Raw genomic sequence first — 17,298 nt, 5'->3', positions numbered from 1 at the left:
TTTTTTTTTTTTTTTTTTTTTTTTTTTGAGAACTGTTAGGCCCTGGTTTACTTTACGTTATTGCTGACTGAAAATTGTACTTCCTCCGTCCTTTTTACTTGGCCTGCTTTGACTTTTACACTATTTATCACCCCTTATTTGCCCATCTTTTGTGAATTGTGAGGAAAAACATATTGGTGTTGATAGTTTTATATTTTTACTTATAAAAATTTAAAGTTATTGATAGTTGAAGTTTTGTATTGACAAGCGTGATAAAAAAAACAGGTCAAGTAAAAAATAACCGAGGAAGTTTTTATTTAGCCCTAATTTTGTTTTTGCTGATTTAAATTACTTTTTACTAAGCTGAAATTAATTTTATTGAAATTAAAATTAATTTCACTAAGGGTTTGTTCTCTTACGTTGAAATTCAGTTCAGTTCAGTTCAGCTCCTAATTTCCTTCTCTTATAAAATATTCATTTCAATTCAGTTTAGTTCAGTTCAGCTCCTAATTTCCTTCTCTTATAAAATATTCATTTCAGTTCAGTTCAACTCAGTTCAATTCAGTTCAGATCAGCTGAGTTCAGTCAATGAGAACAGGCTCTAAATTGAAATTAATGTTACTAACTTCATTATATTTCTCATTTGATATTACGAAGTATATTTTTTTTTAACTAAATTAAAATTATTTTACACTTTATTTTAGTTATAAATGACAAAAGAATATGGTCCAAAATGAATAGAATAGGTTCCAACAAACTGTATAAAGTAAAACGCCAAGGTCAAATTATCAAATTAGTTTAGGTAAAAAAAATCTGAACCCTAATGTAATTACCAATCAAATCAAATAAAACTAGACGATTATTATGAAATTCATATGATGATTACAAAAAGAAACAACTTACCTCAGAAGCTGCTTCAATGGAGAACCGAGAGTCCGAGATGGAGAACAAGTAGAATTTTAATAATAAAAAAATGGTTTATTAGTTTTTTAGTTAAATAAATATAGAGTGAAAAATATAGCCAAATTTACTTGTAGTCTTGTGGTTAGAGCATTGATTTTTCCATCATCAAAGGCCATGTGTTTAAGGCCTTACATTTTTTTTTTCCCTTTCTAGTTTGATTGTAATGTTTTTAATATTTCTTTCAACATATGCAGACTCGAATTATTAGTTATAATTGATATTTTGAATCATGCTATTTGAGACAAATAATGTGTTTAGTGATTTGAATCCACAAAAGAAGATTTGTAAAAATTAGTCATTGCTTAAAGTCCTAAATAGGTGGAGGTTACATTTGATGGATTTTGGAAAACTGCGTAAAATAACTTTGAAACTTGATATTAAGAACATTCGCGGTATGTAATTGTTTTTTTTTTTCCTTTTTTATTTTTTTGACGGTATGGTGCCCTGGCTCCGCACTTGGAGTGTGCTTGCATTGTGCTTTAAGTGAGGAGGATATGTTTTTTTTTTATTATTATTTTTTTGAAGACAAACACGGGGAACATTTATTAGATCAAATCAAGTTCCGCCAAAGTAACAAAACTTTGGGGTATAGAGTCCATACAGATACTTTCACTACTAATACCTTTATCCCATCTAGCGGCTAAATAAGCTACAGTATTCCCCGTCCGTATAACATAAACACAATCGAAGCTAGTAAAATCATTCCTCATTCTATTGATATCCTCATAGAAATGAAAAATAGGAGTCGCACCCTCTTGCTTGTCTCTCTAATAGCACGCACCACATTCAAAGAGTGGCCTTCAAGTATCATATTCCCGAATGTAAAACAAGCGGGAATGTAAAGGTTATTTGCCAATTACTACCGCAAGTTAATACCACTTTGTAAATTACTACCGCAAATTAAAAAAGTTGTGAATTACTACCGCAAAATTTTTTAAGATGTTGCGATTACTACCAAACCCCCATTAAACCCAACTATGACGTCATTATATCCCTTTAACCCATGTTTGACTATGGTTAAGGGCTTTAACCAGCCCCCCCCCCCCCCAAAAAAAAAAAAAAAAATGGGTTAGGGATATAATGACGTCATAGTTAAGGGCTTTAACCCATGTTTGACCATGGTTAAGAGCTTTAACCATGGGTTAAAGTGATATAATGACGTCATAGTTGGGTTTAATGGGGTTTGGGAGTAATCGCAACATCTTAAAATTTTTTGCAGTAGTAATTCACAACTTTTTTAATTTGCGGTAGTAATTTATAAAGTGGTATTAACTTGCGGTAGTAATTGACAAATTTTTACTTTTATTTATGAATCATGAAATATCTCTCAAGAAAGGTTAGAGTCGAATAGGTCACATTGGCCCTAAAACCCATCATATCTTATAGTTGGGCATGGCCCATATATAAATGGGCCTATTGAACTTAATGGACGACCAAACTAATCATAAGGCAAACGTAAGGATCCAAATCATCGACGTCCCAATGTATCAATGATCAACTATTAATGCATTAGGAACTAATCAACAAAAGAAACCGGCAACAAAATTTGATAAGACTTTTTTATTTATGAAGGTGCCGGTCAATTAGATGAAGAATAGTATAACACATGACTACTTGAGTAATGGAAAAAAAATTAAAAAATAAAAAAATAAATTACGATTTAGTTTCACTCCCTCCATCCCTTTTTGTTGTTCCTATTTTGTTTTCATCGTATTTCATTTAAAATATTTTCTTTTATACTAACTTTTACGAGTAAAATTTAATAAAAGTGGAACAAAATGTATCACTTTTACTTATACAAAGTGTTTCGGGTAAAACAATGGGACCTTGTCGAAGGTCCTTTGTAGTGGCGGAAGACTGGCTCGGTCCAAGTAATGCTGGGTTGAGGATTTCCTGCACAACAAACACACGTAAACTGGCCTCAGGGGTGTGTCGAGGAAAGCCCCTTCGATGCCGAAGTCAGTACAATGTGTAGAGAGAGAAAGCTATGCAAGAGAATTAATTGCTTGAGGCTTATGTGAATGAATGCAATGTAAGAGGAGTGAAGGCTTTTATACCTTAGCACAATGAGGAGAAATGGCCTTGAGGCCAAGTGGGCTGACCACGTTGACTGGACCCTTGACTTGACTTGGCATGAATTGGAGATTTTAAACCTTGAACTTGGGCTTTAATTGAATCATTTATGGACCAGGCCTAATTAGGTTTAATTGGACCCAAACACAAAGTTAAAACCAACATATTAAAATTCATCATGGTTACTTAACTCTATTATGAACAATTTTGTGTAAAGATCACATAATATCTTATCTATAAATTATTAAGGTCCATTCATTTTTTAAATTTTTAAGAGGGAGGTCACTTCATTATTTTTATCAGCAAGAGGCACTAGTATAATTGTATAAAGTGTCATATTAATGTCCTAATTGGACCAACCACCCCTCTCCCCAAATGATAATGCAACAGCGATATGCCATAAGCTGATAAATTAAAAATGGGTAAACAATTGAAGATGTCTCATATCATCATATACTCGGTCACTCTTTGTGTGTCGGCAAGCTACAGACAATTTACAAATGTCTAATATTTAGTCGGATCTAAAACCTTGATCACCTGCAATTGATGTTACATATTTTATAGATTGTGCAACTTTTACTCTTATAAAAAAAAAAAAAAAAGTGTGCAATAAAATTATCATAAATAAATGAGAACATTGAGTGATAACACACGCATTCTCGTAATAGATTCAACTTAGTTTGACTAATTTTAGATAAATAATAAGGTGTATTGATATATACAGTCGGGTGCACTGTATATTTGTGAATATTTTGTTCTCATTTTGATAATTGATTTCATTTAATAATCAAATAAAGAGCAAAAACTAACCTTGGGTTAGTTAGATTTATGATATATCCGGTTTATATACTTGTATAACAAATTCTAAATAAGGTTAAATAAGTTTTGAAAATGATTCGGATAAAGGAAAAACCTAAGTTATATGATAAAAAGATAATTTTTGTGTACCAAGTATTATGCTTTAGAAAGATTGTTTTTCACTATACAAAAGTATATCGAAGTAGGATCAAATCTCACCTAAAAGAAATAAAAAGTTAATTTTTTTTTAAAAAAATGACAATAAATAAACATTTATTGCACCTATTTACTTGTAAATTATCGATAAATTTCCAACCTAATTCGGAGTAATAAAACAATGAAGTATATTAGGGCAGCATATAAGATTACGTCATTACCGGATTACTCGTTAATACATTTATCACAAACTTTTTAAAAAAATCGAATGTATTAAAGGGTCCTTTTGTGAATGGGCCACCACAAAAATCTCTACAACCATTCATATCCAAATATTGGGAATATTCATGTAATGTTGTTCACGTATCAGTCAAAGGGTTGGCCCAACCATGCTTCTAATTTGCTACTCCGTGTATTTCAGCGCAATAGAACACCCACCCTCTTTGGTTCCCTATTGTGTCATTTGTGTGAATATTACTACTCCAATATAAAAAAGTATTGTCGAAGAGTTTTAGTGGTTGTTTGGTTGATCATAAAGAATACTCCGTAAATCCGTATTTATAATTGTACTCCCATATTAGATCTAGAACTAGAATACTTGTTTTTTTAAAAAAAAATACTCCGTAATTGTGTAAGATCGAACTAAATAGTAGTGTGTACCAAATTATTTGATCGATTATACGAGTAAGCTAGTAATCTCATACATACATTTCACTTTATAAGAATAATAACAATCTAGAAATGTTTAATATCAATCAAACAAGCGTAATTATATTTTGTTTAAAGTAGAGGATGAAATAAGCCTTGGCCACTGGCTGGTTGGTTGGTGGACCTCTGCATGGCCTATTGGTCAACATCGTCCTTCCTTGAACCAAAACAAGCTTTAGGATATGGCGTAACTTATACTAATACTATTGTGTATTTGTATTATTTTTTTAAAAAAAATACACGTCGTGGACCTTTACTTTACTTGACCAAACAAATCTTAATTTGCTCTAGATATATTATAGTTTCGCTAAAATAATACAGTGGTTGTATACTTGTATTTTGTTTTTTTTTTTTTATAACACGTTTTGGACCTTTAGTTTGGTTGACCAAGCAAATTAGAATTTGCTTTACATACGTATACATTTATGAATACGGAGTACCCTTTTTGTCTCTCTTATGTATTACTCCCTGTAACCAAAGCATATAGACTAAGATAGAGCTCCTCAATATATATAAACAATAAATAAAGACTGTCTAATCTTCTTTAAAAAATCTTCACAATCGCTAGAAAAGTTAACATGTACACGAGTATTTTGTACAACGTTAACAATGCCTATAAAAGTCGGGTAAACAATTTACAAGTAGAATTTCATACAGATTTTTATAGGATTTTTTATGAATATAACACGTTTATTAGGAGTCTAAATTTTGTAACGGATGATCTAGAAATTCATGACATATAACTATATAAGAGTGTATCAAACATTCAAACCATCAAAGTGACACCACAAATTAGTTTATTTAACCTATTGCTCTGAATGGGACCATGCAAACAATATAAAGTCCCTGATGCTCCTCATGCAATATAATGACTCCAATAAGTCACTTCTGCAATGTAAAAAAAAAAAAGAAAAAAGGAGTCACTTCAAAGTGGGGAGCACTAGATTTTAGCACATGATCGGACAAAATTTGGAGTCATTATTAAGTTTGTTTGGTTCAATTCTTGTTTTTTTTAGGAAAAAAACTCATAATTTATAAGGATTAATTAGATTTAAGAAAAATCAATCTACCCTGGCCTAATTCAAGTCACAACTAAAATTAATTAAATTTGTTATTGTAGATAAGTTCGATCAAGTTTGGATAAGTTCATGTGGTAGTTAACACATTTTTGTGAGGAGTTACAATTATAAACATAGGCTATGATTAATTGATTATTGATGCAAGTTGAAGTACAAGTTGTACAACTATGAGTCATTGGGCGCGTAATCGCGTATGGACATTCAGTGAATAATCAAAGTAAAAATGTGCTTTTGAAATATTTCCATAGTAAATGTTCCAAAAAATAATTTGAGAAAAAAATACCGTTAAAATTCTTTGAATTCCAAACAAAGAAAACAAGACATTATATTATAACACTTTCACAAGTTATGAGCATTATTATGATAGAGTGTGTAAATATTATGAATGAATATAAATGTATAATTTTTGAAATCACCTTTCATTACTCACCAAGTCACCATAGTAAATAAATCAACATTTACACTCCACTTTAAACTTTTTTGGAATATTTTACTTATTTTGTCCAATAGCTTAAGATCGAGTATAATTTTACCAAGATTTGACACTCTAATCAGCTCCAATCCCCAACACTTTTTATAGAGTAATTTTCATAATCCAACATTAATTTAAATGTATTAAAAAAAATTATCCCAAAGTACAATCTTAGAGCACCAGCATAATGAGGATTTGTATCCTTTTAGCTCACTTTTTTGTGAAATAGGGGGAAAGGATCCTCTTAAGAAGAGGAAAATGTGGTTTCCTCTTAATGGAAAGGATTCTTTTCCTTGGCTCTTGTGCCAAAAGCTTCATTATTTTTAGTTTATGTTTTTTTTTAAACTATTATATTAATAAATAATTATATAAATAAGAGATAGAATATATAGTGGGGTATATATAAATAGGAGATTGAAAATGGAAAAGGATCCTTATTGATGTTGAAAATATTAGAGAAGGAGAATGAGAAAAAAGATGGAGATAGTAGGAAGTGATATGGAAAAAAGAGAATATAATGTGTCGATTAGAGAAAAAAAGAAATAAAATGGGAAAGGATATATTTATCCTCACCATTGTTGATGCTTATTTGCACAGAATCCAATATCAACCTTGACCCCATCCTATACAAACAGTAGTTAAGCAATGTATTCATGCATAATCCACCTTTCCAAAATTATTGACCATTCATCAAAACAATAATCATTAAAAAATTGTACTAAATAAAATTGTTTGTGTTCATACAACTGTACGTCTCAATGTCCTATAATCTTGGAAGTGTTTTGGTCCTTGGACAAATAACCGGGTTAGGGATCAAACATTAAAAAAATCGAAACTCGATAATTATTCTTAAAATGAAAATTAAAAGAAAGAAGAAGGAAAAAAAAAAAAAAAACACTGGATCTTTCAAATATTGGAAGTTTTGTCTTCGATCTAGAAGTACATGTCAACAATTAGCAAATATTTCGTTTGCATGCAGATGCCGTGAAATAATGGAAAGAGCTACTGATAATTCAAACTAATGCGGGATCAAATTTTCTCTCGATTTTATAACATGTTGCAATTTTTTTTTTTAATTATATTAATTTTAATTTAATCGTTAATATGGAGAAACATTTGGGCTCGAACATGCATTATCCCCTGGGGTTAAAAATCTCACATCTAAATCATAATTGATACTAGTTTTTGGGCCCGAGCGATGTCCCGGATTATTACATGAAACTAATTGATCATTAATTCATGAATATGTGTTTTTTTAAAAAATAATTAAACCATGTGGTTTATACTTATACACATTTCTTTTTCATATTTGTAATATTTTTGATAATTAGCTTAGATAGCTAAATAGTCAATTTTGCCGTAAGTGGTTTGGGGTTCGAATCCTCTTATGTTCATATTTTTTATATTTAGTGATGATGTGGCATGTTGTGATCGATCTTGGGTAGGTGACGTGGCGTCATCGAGTGTTTGTGAACCGATGTGGCGTCATGATTTGTTAGTAAAATCATGTGGCATAATTTGGAAGAGTCTACGTGGCACATGGACGTTTTTATAAACGCCTTTTAATATATTAGTATAGATATATTGGGGTTTGACAACATCGGCGTTATTGCATGAAGTTAGATATTATACCTCCAATCTAATTTTAAGTCAGATTTTTTAAAAAAAAATCTCATGTTATTACTAATAATTTTATTACATGGAGAGTTGTTTTTTTTTTTTTTTTTTTTTTAATGAAATATGTTGCTAAGTACTCATCGGTGTTGAGTCCATCAACAAACTCATGTGTAAATAAAAGTGTCGTCCTTCGTCAAAAGAGTGTAAAAGTGAAAAGGAGTATTTGAATGTATATCCCACAATCCACATTGAACAAAAGAGAAAGTTGAATCCATTTATAAAGTTAAGGGTCTACTCCCCTTGTTGCCATATGATTTTGTGGTAGAATTTCTTTGACTTATAAAGTGGACACTTAAGGCCTGTTCTCATTGACTGAACTCAGCTGAACTGAACTGAACTGAGCTGAACTGAACTGAATTTCAACGTAAGAAAACATGCCCTTATTATGGTGGTTGTAGCCTAACTCGTTTATCATTATTTGTAATTTTTTAATTATATATAGTCAGTGAAGAGTCACTACGTTCCTAAATAATTGATTTGTACTATTCACATATTAACTTTGACCATTATTTTATAGTCATGTATGAGAACAAATTTTATCATGAAATATATTGGTAAATAGGTATTAATATAAGTTTTATAATACCAGTTTGATTGTTTCAATTATTTAGGAACGCAAAAGATTGTAAATTTAAGACTAAAATACGAGTAATACATTATCACACGTGTACCAAGTTTAATCGTGTCAATTATTCTACAGAGTAATATAAAAGCGAGCCCTTTACTTGCATATAACCGTAGGTATATCGGTATATATAGCGGTATAGGTAGTTAAGAGTAAAAAAAGAGGTAGTCCGTAGTTGTTGAAGGACAAACGTAAAGGTGGGCTAAAAAAAAGGGCAGAAAATAAAAGCAGCTCACAAGGAGAGAGAGAGCAGGGTTGAAGAATTAAGAATAGCATGCAACATGTCATGCAGCATGCTGGGCTCGCTGGCGCAACAGTCTGGCAGTAAATGACAGTGGGTGTGGCACCCAGCCTAAGCCTAAGCCTAAGCTAAACATATAGAGCCGATTTCCGTAGTGTAGGCTTCATGAACCAACCTTGGTACCTGCTTCTATTTTTCTGACACTCGTAACATGTTTCATGCTTTCCTCCCTTCCCAACTTCGAACCGTCACTTCATTCTTACATTTTTTCTATTTCTATTTCTACTTCATCACTGCTTTGCTATGTTTTTAATGTTTTTTTTCTCCTATTTTTGGCATTCCTTTTTTAGTCTTTTATTCATGGGTCTACGTCTATGTATGTGTAGGCACAAGTGGGACTTTAATGAATACATGTGTCTAATTGTATTAGGTTTTTGTTGATCGTGGGGATATATGTTAATATGTAGCTGATGATGGAAATTAATTGCAATGATATTGTATGAAGAAGATATTTTGTAGGCGGTAATGAAAATTAATTAAGATATTATCCGTACTTGTAATTTTATAAAAGGTGTCATAGATACAAATAAAGTTTAAAAACAACATCTATGTAACATTTACGTGGTCATGTAAGGAAACAATATACAAAGACAAGAAACATTAACAATCAACACAGTAGAGTATAAAATACTCTGTAACAACTATCAAGTACATTGTCATCACTCGTCATTAGAGGTTATTCTTTACTTCTTACAAACGAATTACAACTACGGTAAACGAGTATAAATTTAAAGTTTCAAAAGTGTTTTTATTACCACCTACAAAATGGGTCCTTGCTTGATAACGAAATCGGACCAAAGTGTCGTCAAAACCTAAGATGAACAATGAATGCATTGTTGTAAGCTAACCAAACCATGAAAAAAAACATGAATGAAAATTCCGGTGGTAACTAACCGTAACAGTAGCAGCCAAAGAAGAAGAATACTCACACAAATACAAGACAACCACAACCTTTCACCTTCCTCACCATTTCACTCTTTTCGAGACTTTTCCTTCTTCTTTTTTCTCTCTCCTCTTAACTTTGTTTTTCTGCTTTAATTATTACTATATTTCCAGTTTAATTCAATTCCAATTCAATTGCAATCCAACAATTCAATTTAATTCAATTCCAAAAATAAAACCCATGTGATGTGAGTAGTACTACTACTATTGTCCTGTATTTATCTCTCTCTCTTTCATTTTCAGATCATTATTTTATTTTATACAGACTATTCCTCTTCTTCCTTCAATTTTTATTTTTAGAGAGAGAAAACAAAACCTGTGAATTCCCCAAGAATTTGTTGGTTTTTGAGGTTCATCTTCTCACTCCTCTCTTCTCCCCAGGTTAGTGTGTTTACAAATCCCTACCCACTTTTTAATTTTTTTTTTGTTTGCTTCCTCTTATTAATATTTTGTTCTAGTACTTTATTTGTTCACATTCTTCGTTTTTCTGGGTAATTATGTGTTGATTTTTATAATTATTAATTATTATTTTAATTTCTTGAAGTTGGGTTTGCTCCCTCCCCCATTTTCGCCGTGATCTGTGTGTTGTTTTGTACTGAAAAATTGATGCTAAATTTTAGTTTTTTATGCATATTAATTTAGTTGATTTGCTTTGAATTAGTTTGAATTGGGATCTGTGTTTTGTGGGTTTATATGATGAGCTGAAAAATTTCCTCTTTTTTTGTTTGTTGTTGTGTAGAGAGAGAATTATTTACTGCACAGCTGGAATTTGTTAATTCTGGGTGCTAATTATGTTGGGGTTTGTATAATTGATCCATCTGGGGTGGATTGTAGACTTGTAGTTCATGGGTTGAATGAACTACAAGTGGCAAATGGGTAGTCTAAGTGAAGAAGATGACCAATTTTATGATTCTAAGGATTGTATCACCCCTGTTTCGGAGTCCGGATCCGATGGGGTGGAGAATTCTGATTCAGAATCAAGGATTGCTGAGGATGTGCTTCGCAATTTCGGCTATGAGGTTTGGATCCGAAGTCCCGGGGCTATCGGCGAGCGCCGTCAGAAGCTGTTGAAATTGATGGGTTTAGCTCCGAATCAAGTGGTGGAGGAAGGGGATGATGTTGAGTGTTCTAGCAGATTTAATGGGGAGGTTGTGGATAGTGCTAGAATTATGGAAAATAGTGGGACGGTTTTGAGGTCGAGTTTTAGGGAGCTGCATTCGTCGAGTCAGTCTTCTGTATCGTGTTGCTCGAATGATACGCATGAGTTGTTGGACATGGCTATCGAGGAGAATTTGGTCCGTAGAATCAGGAATTTGGACGATGGATCGGAGTTCATTGTGGATGAACTTGGGCAAGATGGATTATTCAGAAGACTTCGAGAAGTGGGATCGAATAGGTTGCTCAGTGGGGAGGAATTTGAGCGGATTCTGGGTCTATCGCCGTTGGTTCAGAGAGCTATGAGAAGAGATGTTGGAATGGCACCCAATACTAAAGTTGAAGGAAAAAAGAGAGCTAAAAAAGGATTTTTACGGAGATTAGGTGTTGTGGCATGTATTGCTGATACACAGTCAAGCTCAAGGATTAACCGGGTTGAAAGTGATGGCTCTTTATCAATTTTAAGACGTAGAGCTCATAATGTTAGGGTTCGCACTTACAAAAAGCGTTCCAAGGACTTTTCGGCTCTTTATATGGGGCAAGATATTGCTGGACATGAAGGTGCTATCCTTACAATGAAGTTCAGTCCTGAAGGCCAGTTTTTGGCAAGTGCTGGTGAGGATGGAACTGTCCGGGTATGGCAAGTGATTGAGTCCGAGAAGTCAGAAATAGATCATGTTCCAGATGTTGATGCTGCACATGTCTATTTTACAATCAACCAACATGGAGAATTAGTACCTGTTAATGTTGACAAAGAAAAAAGGGGGAGACTGAAGAGCCTGAGAAAATCACCTGAGTCCGCGTGTGTTATCTTCCCACGGAAAGTATTCCAATTAGCAGAGAAGCCTCTTCATGAGTTCCATGGTCATCGTGGTGAAGTGTTGGATCTGTCATGGTCAAATAACAAGGTCAGTTGCTTTGGAATCGGGTTCATTCTGTGTTTCTCCCAGATTTAATTTTGAAAGTTTCTAAAATTTTCCCTGATTATGCAGTGTCTCCTGTCATCCTCTGTCGACAAAACTGTTCGTTTGTGGAGAGTGGGATTTGATGAGTGCCTGAAAGTTTTTTCACACAGCGATTTTGGTACTATCTTATTCTCCTGCGCTTATTTGTTAGAAATTATTTTGGTGCTTTGGCACTCAACATGAACTTATTTCTGAATGTCCTGTTTTTTTTGAATCAGTCACATGCATTCAGTTTAATCCCATGAATGAAAATTTCTTCATCAGTGGTTCTGTTGATGGTAAGGTTCGTATTTGGAGCATTTCTGAAAGTGGAGTTGTTGATTGGACAGACATTAAAGAAATAGTCACTGCTGTTTGTTATCAGCCTAATGGAAAGGTTTGCACTTGTTGGCCATATTGTCTGCAGAAAATTTTGACATCGAAGGCCTGTATTTTAAAGAGGTTTGTATTTGTGATGTAGGGTGCAATTGTTGGCTCAATATCTGGTGCTTGCTATTTCTTTGATACTTCAGGTATGCGTTTTTGTTTCAGCCTCTACTGCAGTTTTTCAGGCATTACTGATGTAGATAATGTGCTTTGATTTTTTACCTTTTAAGGATTAGTCCAGTGTTCATATTGCAGTAATTGGGAATTTGTGATGCTTGACAGTTTTGGATTTATGACGTAAAGTCTGACATTTAAGCAAAAACATTCATCTACATATGTTTATAATGGATTGTAACCCACTAATAAACTGTATGTTTTTATTACCATCCACTTCACTGGCCAAGTCTCCTTTTCTTTTGAAACAGTAAATGTCAACTCAAGTCAAGCATTTCGTTCCCAAAGATGCCCATTAGATGATGCAATGGATTTAAGGCCTGGTCTTTAAACCATTGAATAGGTTTAGTTTAGGATTATGTTGTTTACCCACCTTTTTCTCATGGTGCAATTATGTCATGATGAAACTTGCTTTGGAGACTGCATATGTAGCTGAAATGGAGTTAGAATCTGGGTTTTAAAAGGATTATGATCCTACATTTAATTTTTATTTTTATTTTAAAATTTTAAAATTTTTATATTTACTTTGTGAGACTTGCTTTGATGGATAAAGAATTTAAGCTTCTACTGCTTAGTTTTAATACATATAGTTTGATGAAAACTAGAATAATACACAGTATAACATTTTTGCTAAACAATTTTTTGAATCCACAGTGAGGGATCTATGTCTTTCTTACTGGTTTACTTCGTACATAATATCTCCACATTGATCATCAGTTAAACTTGGAAAAGTGATTTGTCAACTGTAGTTGTCTAGTTGAATTATATGTAAAGTTGAGTTTCCATTTATGTTTCACCAATATTGTTATGGGGTGTCTTTAATATATTTCATCTATTCCTTGTCTAAGACTCTATTTTATTACAGATGATCGGCTGCAAATGACTGATCAAATATCGTTGCATGGTAAAAAGAAGGCACCCTTAGGAAGAATAACTGGTTTTCAGGTAATTATTTTCTCAAATTTACTATCTTTTGCTTGTTTTTTTTATTACAACTCCGATGTTAGTCCCTAGTATTTTGAAGTGCTGACTTTAATTTGTATATGACGGATCCAGTTTTCCCCTGGTGACCCAAGCAAGCTCATGGTGACTACTGCTGATTCCCAGGTCCGAATACTCAAAGGGGTTGATGTAATCTGTAAATATAAAGGTTGGTAATTCTTCCCTTTTTAAAATTTTCTTTAAAGCTTCTGTGTCATACAAACTAAGTCATTACCCAAATAATTAGTGCTGATTGCACTTCTCTGGACGTTTAGCAAAATTTTGGAAATTTTATTTTGGTCCACTAACCTAGAGGACCGGGCAAACAACTACCTGTGTTTTATGTCAACATTTCCCCAGCTATCTACTTTCTCTATTTTGACCAAATGAGCACTTAGATCTTGCTATCAATTAAGCAGGACTGCTGGAGTGATTATGCAATTTAATTTGTATAAGCTGTTCATTGAATTGATTTTTGTGGCTTAATTTTCTAATCTGTTATTTACTGTTATCAGGTCTTCGAAATGCAGGAAGCCAAATATCTGCATCATTCACATCAGATGGAAAGCATATTGTCTCAGCGAGTGAAGACTCTTTTGTTTATGTATGGGACTCCAATAAATCAGACAGGACAGTTACATCTCACTTCCGAAGCAAGAGCTCCTGTGAGAAATTTTTCTCAAGCAACGCCTGTGTTGCTGTTCCTTGGTATGGAACAACATGCAGCAATGTTTTACCTTGTCTGTCGGAATCATCAACAACTTCTCCAGGAATCATGGTGCGATACACAACTGAAAGAAGACTGGAACATCAACCCTCTGCCGAGAGCCCACACCTCAGGACATCATTATTCTCAACAGATGCCATTTCTATGGGCTTTCCAGATCCATTTTCCAGAGGGGTTGCAACCTGGCCGGAAGAGAAGCTAACCAGCTCAAATTCCCTTATTGTTTCATCAGCAACTTGCAAATCAGAGTACAAGTTTTTAAAAACAACATGCCAAAGTATGGCAAGTTCCCAACACGCGTGGGGTTTAGTCATTGTAACCGCTGGTTGGGATGGTCGAATCAGGGTATTCCAGAACTATGGTTTACCGGTTCGCTTGTAAATTCTCAGGAGTTTGGTCAGTGTGTGCCTCAAAATGGAATTAATAAATTTATGATTCCATTGTATAAATGTAAAGGTAAAAATTTTCCCACACGTAATTATATTATTATACTTGTTAGTTGATTTTTTTTGCCGAAAAAAAGAAAAAGAAGAAGAAAATTGGGTCCATATTACTAGTTTTTACTTTTTAGCAAGAGGTTACAGGCTCTCAAAAGTCAATGTAATTTTGGCTGATTTTGTGGAAGTGGAAGCTGCCTTCCAAATTTGATTATTGAATAGTAGATCTTGGAATTTGAGGATCAAATATTCATTGTAGTTGACTTTTTCTTTTGTATATGTCATGTTATTATATACTCGTACCAAATTGTTGTGATGAACTTTTACAGTTTATATTGAATTATTGACTTTTTCATTTTATACCTTTACCAACTCCGACAAATCAACAAATAAAGAAAATTGGTCAAATCCTGGATGTTTTCGGCTGTCTTGTATGAAGTGTAAGGTAGAGTGTTAGAATTACCTTGTTAACCCATTTCTTTATTATTCACATTAAATAATCCAAAATGGTCTAATGCTTTTTAGATGGATTATACTCATTGTTTTGTTAAGTTATCACAGTATCACCTATGATTGTTTACCATCACGCGTATTTGGGTAACCTATCCATTGGGTAGGCTAAATTTGTTGTACAGGGGAAGCCGACCTCTTTTAGAGATGATTTCGCTTATGTTTTATGTGCTCTATTTATCCTGTTTTATGCATATATCATCGATCTATTGAGTGTGAAACATTTAACTAGTGATAAAATAAGTGTTTAAAGAAGATTGATCTCTATTGAACAATTCAAGATTTGATAAAGGCAAGCTAGTCTATGATGGACTCACAAAGTCACAATAACTTGTGAGATCGGTATATTAATTTTACATTCTTGTAAAAAGTTAATGTGAAGTTGTCTCATGTTTTAAACAAGCCGTGTTATTGTGTACCATCACGTTGGTGCTTGGTGGTTACTTTGTGCAATAAAATTGGCATATTTAGAAACTTATGCTAATTAATTGCATTTGTTGGGGGTGGATGCTATTCACATTAACAAAAACCCTCTCTTGTCTTGTCCAAAGGAAGCGTGCAAATACAATTCAACAAAGCTAAGATCTCAATGTCAAAAGCTTTCCTTATATTATGCTTGTCAATATATTCTCATCTCTCATAGAATTGTTCATTACTTCCATATTGGAAATGGTCGGTACATAGTTAATCCAACGCAATGTTTAAAGTATTTGTTTAGTACGTATGAATTTGGCAAAACTTGGTGTAAACTATAAACAACAACAAATAGTTTAATTACAATAAGATTGTTGATAGAAAAAATGGTGATCACCTATTTAAGAATAGGAAAATGTTATCTAAGTGTGTTAAGTTAATCAACCAAATTACATGAAGATACGGCATGAAGAACTATGGCAACTAGTATAAACGAGTGAATTAACCCAAAATGGAATAGTCTATTAGCATATAGATACTTCGCGTATAATTTATTTATTCATAGCCTTCGAATACTAACAAGTTCCAATTCAAGCCCCCATTTTTTGAAGTGTGCTTTGAATGAACCAAGCTCCATATATAGCAAAAGAGGTGCCAAATCAAACTCCTAGCGAGCCTCAATTGCCTTTTATAGTAAGATCAAGAGTTCTATGTCTATCAATTTTAGCTGAAGTTCTAATTCAATTTCTAAGGATAGATGAACAATTATAGATGGATTATAGACAATGTAGATATTAGCTTGTGTGGATAAGAATTTTATGATTTTATCAACCATACGCATTTTGCTAATAGCATCATATTTAAAGCTTCTTGTTTTTTGTTTGAATATTCCAAACATATACATGTATGATGAAAAGATGACATTGAGAAGGCGTATTGAAAATTTTCACCCTTTTTTACTGACGGACTGATGACAAGGCATGTCACGACATGAATATAGTGTTAGGTCGTCAAGTTTAAAGGAGTTGCCCACATGTTAATACTTGGTAGTGTCGTGTCTTCGTACCTAAGTTAATTATTGTTTCTTGATCATATATGCCTAAGTTCACATGTCTTATGAACGTTATAGACCTAGTTTGCAACCCTTAGCTTGTTGTGTCTAGCCATGATCATTCTATGCAAGCAGCCCAAACTTCGGGCTATCTCGCACTTGCCTAGTGTTCTTTGGACTCTAGACTAGACTTACAATAATGTTTATTTCTTTGAACTATTATAGTCAAATCAGATCATGACATTATTTAGTTACGATCCTCCTGACTTTATGGTATGAATGTACGTGCAAACTTATTGTGTAATTGCACATAATGCTTTCTTTTTTGGTCATTGTATGTATTACCTAAGCTCAATTAACAAGTTATAATTAGTACATACGTAGCTTTCATACAGCTTATGTGCCTAAAATAAGAAAAAATGGTGGAATTTGAATTATTAACAAGAATTCTCCAAAAACTGAAAAAACGTGGAGGGTTGGGAAGGGCAGATATTAGGGAGGAAAAGTTGTTGAGTTCAAACCATAATACGTTTTCATACATTTAATATAATACAAACAAAACCCTTTCATGTTATTATATATGTAATATCAAATTAACGTAACTAAGCTTGTATAATTAGTTAATTACCATATATTATGTACGTGTCCTGCCAAGTTGGAAGAGTAAAATCCTATTATTTAGGAAAGATTAATTTTTATAAACCATATATTATAATTGTTTTAATTTGTAGGGAATTAACAAAGG

At 33.0% G+C, this 17,298-nt stretch overlaps 1 protein-coding gene across 1 annotated transcript; it reads left to right on the top strand.

Annotated features, from left to right (window-relative positions):
• Window positions 1-9,759: 9,759 nt before the first annotated feature.
• On the top strand, window positions 9,760-14,938 carry LOC145639678 (uncharacterized). The gene is made up of 8 exons (XM_081690988.1): window positions 9,760-10,154; window positions 10,513-11,836; window positions 11,921-12,011; window positions 12,112-12,269; window positions 12,354-12,405; window positions 13,299-13,378; window positions 13,490-13,583; window positions 13,930-14,938. The coding sequence occupies exons 2-8, from the start codon at window positions 10,628-10,630 to the stop codon at window positions 14,520-14,522; spliced, it is 2,277 nt and encodes a 758-aa protein (XP_081547114.1). The 5' UTR covers window positions 9,760-10,154; window positions 10,513-10,627; the 3' UTR covers window positions 14,523-14,938.
• The last annotated feature ends 2,360 nt before the right edge of the window (window positions 14,939-17,298 follow it).

This window comes from Chenopodium album, chromosome 7 (genome assembly GCF_948465745.1).
Source record: "Chenopodium album chromosome 7, dcCheAlbu1.1, whole genome shotgun sequence".
Lineage (NCBI taxonomy): Eukaryota > Viridiplantae > Streptophyta > Magnoliopsida > Caryophyllales > Amaranthaceae > Chenopodium > Chenopodium album.
The sequence above is the reverse complement of the archived record's forward strand: the minus strand, read 5'-3'. Positions and strand labels throughout refer to the sequence as shown.

Bases quoted from the DNA above. Each gene is read 5' to 3' on its own strand.
- LOC145639678 (XM_081690988.1), top strand. From the start codon at position 10,628: ATGAACTACAAGTGGCAAATGGGTAGTCTAAGTGAAGAAGATGACCAA. The intron at 11,837-11,920 runs GTCAGTTGCTTT...CTGATTATGCAG, and splicing joins TGTCATGGTCAAATAACAAG to TGTCTCCTGTCATCCTCTGT. The intron at 12,270-12,353 runs GTTTGCACTTGT...TTTGTGATGTAG, and splicing joins GTTATCAGCCTAATGGAAAG to GGTGCAATTGTTGGCTCAAT.